Source organism: Danio aesculapii, chromosome 5 (genome assembly GCF_903798145.1).
Source record: "Danio aesculapii chromosome 5, fDanAes4.1, whole genome shotgun sequence".
Classification (NCBI taxonomy): domain Eukaryota; kingdom Metazoa; phylum Chordata; class Actinopteri; order Cypriniformes; family Danionidae; genus Danio; species Danio aesculapii.
This window is the reverse complement of record NC_079439.1, coordinates 3,226,205-3,233,129: the sequence shown is the minus strand read 5'-3', so window position 1 is coordinate 3,233,129 and position 6,925 is coordinate 3,226,205. Positions and strand designations below refer to the sequence as shown.

General features: G+C 41.7%; 1 protein-coding gene across 2 annotated transcripts in view; it reads left to right on the top strand.

Annotated features, from left to right (window-relative positions):
• Positions 1 to 6,925, top strand: part of LOC130228788 (E3 ubiquitin-protein ligase RNF43) — a 232,741-nt gene that overhangs the window by 161,386 nt on the left and 64,430 nt on the right. For both annotated transcript variants that reach the window (XM_056457230.1, XM_056457229.1), the window contains exon 2: positions 5,971 to 6,093. In XM_056457230.1, coding sequence (XP_056313205.1) covers positions 5,971 to 6,093 — 123 coding nt within the window. The remainder of the gene's footprint in view (positions 1 to 5,970; positions 6,094 to 6,925) is intronic.

Here is a 6,925-nt window from a genome sequence, read left to right as displayed (position 1 = left end):
CCTTCTAATCCCTTTCATTGAGTCTGCAGACAATCCGACTCTTGCTCTGTCATTATGGTGTGGGTTTCTGTGCGGATCTGAAATCTGAAGCCGCTCCTGTTTTGACAGTCCTGTACTTCAGATCCTTGCACAAAAACTCACTTTTCCAGAACTCATCCGGCTCGCTTTAGACACGGCTCATTTCTGAGGCGGAAAAATACCCAGTCCAGCTCCAAATTATTAGGCCTCCTGTAAACTTCTTCCTCAAATATTTCCCAAGTGATGTTTGACAGACCATTTTCACAGTATTTCCTATAATATTTTTTTCTTCTAGGGGTAAACCTTATTTCTTGACTGAAATGAAAGCAGTTTTTAAAAACAACTTGAAGGTCAATTAGTAGCCTCTTTATTCATTCATTTTCTTGTCGGCTTAGGCCCTTTATTAATCTGGGGTCACCACAGCAGAATGAACCGCCAACTTATCTAGCTTTTGTTTTACACAGCGGATGCCCTTCCAGCCGCAACCTATCTCTGGGAAACATCCACACACACTCATTCACACTCATACACTACAGCTAATTTAACCTTCCCAATTCACCTGTATCGCATGTCTTTCCCGGAGGAAACCCACGCGAACGCAGGGAGAACATGCAAACTCCACATAGAAATGCCAACTGACCCAGCCGAGGCTCAAACCAGCAACCTTCTTGCTGTGAGGCGACAGCACTACCTACTGCGTCACTGCGTTGCCCTAGCCCCTTTAAGAACTTGTTATTTTTTTGATTGTCTACAGAACAAACCACTGTTATACAATGACTTGCCTAATTACCCTAACTTGCCTAACCTATAATAATTCAAATTGCACCTTAGGCAGTTAGATAATTAGCAAAATAATTAGTTCAGTATAATGTGGATTGTGTGAAAGCAGCTTAACATTGAAGTTCTAGTAGATTGAAACTGTGTCAGTCCCGTTTTCAGAGTTGAAGTTCAGTTTAGTTCAGTTCAGTGTGGTTTAATATTCACTGCTGAGAGTCCAAACACTGAAGAGCAAATCCATCGATGTGCAGCTCTACAAGTCCCAAACCAAGCAAGCCAGTGGCGACAGTGGAGGAACAAACTTCACCAATTGACCAAAGGGAAGGAGAGAAACCTTAAGAGAGGCCAGGCTCAGTTGGGCACTGCTATTTCTCCTCTGGTCAAACTTCTTGCGCAGAGCTGCAGTCTAGGCGCCGGGTGCTGGAGAACGCTGAACGTCCATCGTGGAGAAGCTGCAGGTGTGAGTAGGTCACCGGCGGGTGTTCTGGCTGGCCTACACAAATCAATGCGGATACTCATCTGTCTCCACTCCTTCATGACCTCCACAGCATCTGCTCAGGATACGGCCTGGTCCAGGATTATGGAGACCTCTAGAAGTCCTCTATGGTTGCCTCTATGGTCTCTTCAGGTGTTAAATCCCATCAATGTCGCTGCACAATATCTAGAGGCCTCAGGATGAGTATCCCCAGGTGGAAATGGAGATCAAAGAAAATAGATCGCAAAGCTGCAGTTCATAGTGTATTTAAACAAGAGATATTAAATACGAATGCTATAAATGAAAATAGCAATTATATAAACAAACATGTAAAGCATAGGAGTGTTTCTAATGAAATGTCTGGTGCATTAAGACAGGAGGAGTGTGTCCTGCAGGTGGTTTGCCAAGCTCACTCACCTGCATGGAGCACACTCATGCATCATACCGTTATGTGATGCATTGAGTGTATCCTTTACTAAAAGATAGGTCTTTAATCTAGTTTTGAATTGGGAGAGTGTGTCTGAGCCTCGGACATTATCAGGAAGGCTATTCCAGAGTTTAGGAGCCATAAATGAGAAGGCTCGACCTCCTTTAGTAGACTTCGCTCTTCTAGGTACTACTACTTAAAGAGTGGGTTGGATTGTAGCGAGACAGAAAGTTGATTAGATATACAGAAGGTAGATTATTACAAGACTTAGGATAAAATTGGGTGATATGATCATATTTTCTAGACCCGGTAAGAACTCTGGCAGCTGCAATTTGCACTAACTGAAGTTGATCGATAGAGGAATAAAGTTTATGCTCTTTTTATTACATACTGGCTATAATTCATTCATTCATTTTCCTTCGGCTAATCAGTGTAAGTTATACAGTGAAGAAACAGCTAATGAGATTTGATAGCTTGGTCCTATTTCTGTAACAAGGAGACTGACACGGAGGGATCCATTATGCAGTATTTATTAGTCACAGTCAAACATCCAATACGCACTAAAGTGCGAACACACATCAACAGTAATCAATAATGGTCTTGGGGGTGGCGGCTGACAGACACAGAGTGATTTACCAGGCATAGATCAGTGGCAGGCGGTGTGGTTCAGAATCCGTTAGACAGGCTTGGGTCGAGGGCAGGCAGCGTGGTTCAGAGTCCGTGTATAAAGCAAGGGTCGTGGGCAGGCAGAAGGCAACTCAGAGTCAGAAACAGTCCGGGGTTATTAACAGAAGCTCAGACAGGAAAGAACGCTCAGTAATGCTGGCCGGGACTGAACTGGTGTTTGAGTGTGGCTTATATAGGAAGCGTGGGTCGTTAACTAGATTCAGTTCAGGTGTGTGCACAATCAGTTTAGATGGATGATGTAATGCTTAAAAGTCCGGTGATGGTGACCTCTGCTGGCCAGCGAGGGGAATGACTGGGACCGAGTTGGTAACAATTTCATTATAAAAGCTATTAATTTTAATAAGCTGAACTGCTTGCTAATGTATTTGCTGCTAATGTATACTATTTAATTTTTCTTTTGTAAATAAAAATAATAATAAAACAAATTACTGACCGTTTAACTGTTTATTCACAACAGGGGGGGGTGCCTTATTATGGTGGGCATATCCCTTATTTTTACATCTCAATATTGACAGGTATGGACAGCACTAGTCATTTTATAACTGATTTAAACTCTGGGCATACATTCATCCGTCAGTCTTGTGAAAATGCTCTCAGCTATTTCCCATATGACCATAAATATAAAGAAGATAAATAAATACAAAGAGCACAGTGATCTGAAGCGACTTGTTTCTCATCTGACAACATGAACAAACAGCATTACTGACAGAGGAAGAGAGAAAAGACAGTGGCTCTTTATCATCTCTCGTCTCCTGTGTTTGTTTTTCAGGCCGTTTGATTTCAGAGTATTTTTAGTCATCTGTCTGTGGTAAAGATGACTCTGGAATGTCTTTATACGCCACTACAAAGCGTCTGTCTCTCTCATCCCAGCCCAGTTTGTGGTTTACACAGACGTACGAATGGCTCTCTCCATTGTCAATAGTCTGTTTGTGCGCCACCGTTTTTCGAAACACCAAACTGAAGATGTGTGTTTTGGGGTCGGAACCGATGTTGTTTTTAGATTTCTGGCCCTTTTGTGAGATATAAATACGCAGTGGAGATGACAGACTGTCGTGATGGTGAGCGGAGCTGGCAAACACTGGCCGGAGATAATGATCAGCTTCATGCAGACGCCCAGCACAGAAAGACTCATGCAGTCTCCAGAATCATAATCCCATTCCAGAAAGTCAAGGACTAAAGAAATAATTTCAGAAACGGATTTCAGAAAACCTAGCAGACTATATAAATCAGAACAGTGCCGTGAACAAACTCTTAACTGGGCAGGTGCTTATGTGACGGTCGTGGAAATCACCTTAAGGGGCTAGGGGTGACGGTCACGTGAATATCATGCTAAGTAGGTGGGGAGAAGGATGGTAGCAGGAATCATGCTAAGTGGGGGGGGGGGTCGCAGGAATCACGCTGTGGGGGGGGTGGCGGTCACAGAAATCTCGTGAAGTGGAGGGGCGGGGCACGGACGCGTTGGAGGGAGAGGGAGGGCACTTCAGTCAATGAGGCAGAGGGGCAGTGGCTCCGGGCCACCTCCGGTGCACAGCCCTGAATCAGAATGAACTGTACATTTAAAGGTGCAGTATGTAAGTTTCACACCCAGTCGTTGAACTTGGTATTGCATTCCTGGATCAAAACACACACACACAAGTGCAGGTTGCCAGATTCACAACACCAACAGCCTGACTATCGAAGTTAAAAGCTGATTTAGGTCGAGTTGTAAATAAAAGCAACGTCATTCATATTTTCCATATTAGAAGGAGTTTTTGTCCTAACCTAAACCTGATACGTATATTTTAGAAACAGCTTCTATTTCTCACAGCTGAACAGTAAATTGACTATGATCAGCTCAGGTACACTTCATGTGCTTTATTCAGTGTTAAATGCTAATAAAGTGAGTTTGAATGGTATTTAACATCACATCTATTGCCATACTACTGAAAGCAGCATCAGATAGTTCACCTCAGATCTGGAAAATAAAATAACCCGTCTGAAATTGAAGTCTAGAACTGTTACTCAGCGCAAACCAACACATATCAGTGATTCAGCATCTACATTTAATCATGTTAAAGAGGTTTAATATGTATTAATTAGATTATAAACCTTACCATTTGGCTGGAGTGCAGTGAGTGCACTATTCTGTGCTTCTGAATGCCTGTATTTACATTTGATGCCATGATAAACATGATTAATTTTTTTTATTTATCAATGGAGGAGTAGGACAAGTTTGAAGACATTTGGAGTGTAAAAATATGTTGTGTTGGGTTAAAAAAATTGATTGTCTTTTGATGAAAGCATTGTGTGATTTGGAAATATGTTTTTTGTTTAAAGTCATTTATTCATTTTCTTTTAGCTTAGTCCCTTTATTAATCTGGGGTCGCCACAGCGGAATGAACCACCAAATTATCCAGCATATATTTTACCCTTGGATGCCCTTTCAGCTCAACACTGGGAAACACCAATACACACTAATTCACACACACACTCATACACTACGGCCCATTTAGTTCATCAATTCCCCTATAGCGGTTGTGTTTGGACTGTGGGGGAAACCGGAGCAACCGGCGGAAACCTAAACCAACATGGGGAGAACATGCAAACTCCACACAGAAATGCCAACTGGGCCAGCCTGGACTTGAACCAGTGACCTTCTTGCTGTGAGGCAATCGTGCTACCCACTGCGCCACCTTGATGCCTGTTGTGGTTTAAAATTTCGTAATAAATAAAGGCGTATTAAATTTCAATCATCTCTCTCTCTCTCTCTCTCTCTCTCTCTCTCTCTCTCTCCCTCTCTCTCTCTCTCCTCTCTCTCTCTCTCATGCCTTTTGTTCTTCATTGATAAGTGAACTGTTAGTCAAATATTCGCCCACCTTTAAAGGAAAAGGAAGTTTGCTGTTTAACATGAAAGAGTGTGTGAGGCTGAAGTTCATCTGTGTGTGTGTGTGTGTGTGTGTGTGTGTGTGTGTGTGTGTGTGTGTGTGTGTGTGTGCACATTTGAATGTGCTGCTGACGCTTTAAATTATTCATTCATTCATTTCCCTTCAGCTTAGTGCCTTATTCATCAGGGGGCACCACAGCTAAATGATCCACCAACTATTACAGCATATCTTTTACACAACGGATGCCCTTCCAGCCGCAACCCAGTACTGGGAAACACCCATACACACTTATTCACACACACTCATACACTACGGTCAATTTAGTTCATCAATTCCCTTATAGCGCATGTGTTTGGACTGTTGGGGAAACCCACGCCAACACGGGGAGAACATGCAAACTCCACACAGAAATGCCAACTGATCCAGCCAGGATTCGAACCAGCGACCTTCTTACTGTGAGGCCACAGTGCTAACCACTGAGCCACCTTGTCGCCATGCTTTATATCTCACTACTGTATTCTGTATCAGAAGAGAATCACGTGAATTTGACAGATGATTTATCTGAAATGGCGTATACAGCTTTTAATGTTTACATATTCATCAGTGCTTTCATACACTGCACGTGCGATTGTGCCGTTGCTTTAATGTTGGAGCATTTCGATATAGATTCTTCTTTCTGAACTCAGAATTTGACTGTGTGTGAATTGTCTGTGTTTGTGCAGTCCCACCCGCTGTCTCTGTGTAACACCAGTGAAGATGAGCGTCAGGAGAGCATCTTCATCAGCATCGTCAAACTGGAGAGCCCAGAGAGCAAAGTGCCACAGTGCCAACCGCTGCTGGATAAAGTAAGAGAAAACACACACACACATACACACACACACACACACACACACACACTTAAATACAGTTGAAGACAAAACAATCCGCCCTCCTGTGATTTCTTTATTTAACACTTCCCAAATGATGTTTCACAGATTCAGGAAATTTTCACAGTATGTCTGATAATATTTTTTCTTCTGGAGAAAGTCTTATTTGTTTTATTTTGGCTAGAATGAAACCAGGTTTAAATATTTGAAACTTATTTTTAGGTCAATATTATTAGCCCCTTTAAGCTATATTTGTTTTGAATTGTCTATAGCAGTGGTTCCCAAAATGGGGGTTGCAGGACAATGAAGGGGGGTCGCTTGGTGATTTCCAAAAATCAAATTAATTTTTTGAAACCATTAGAATTACCATATTTTATCCATAACCTACAGAAGATAAAAATAGTAGTGATTAAAACAGCCTTTCTTTAAACTAGTGCACAGTTGGCATACAGTGTTCAGCATATATGAGCACACCCCCCTTAAATCTCTCATTTAAATGAATATTTTCTATAGGAAGCTTTACAATATTATAGTTGTGCATATACATTAGATTAGTCAGTACTAAAGCCAAATCTGGAGCTCATCTAACAAAATAACATACAGTGCATCCGGAAAGTGTTCATAGTTTTTCCCAAATTGTTTTATGTTACAGCCTTATTCCAAAATGGATTAAATTCATTGATTTCCTCAACATTCTACACACAATCCCCCATAATAACAATGTGAAAAAAGAGTTCCTGAAATTGTTGTAAATTTATTAAAAATAAAACACCTGTAAAATCACATGTACATCAGTACTGACAGCCTTTGG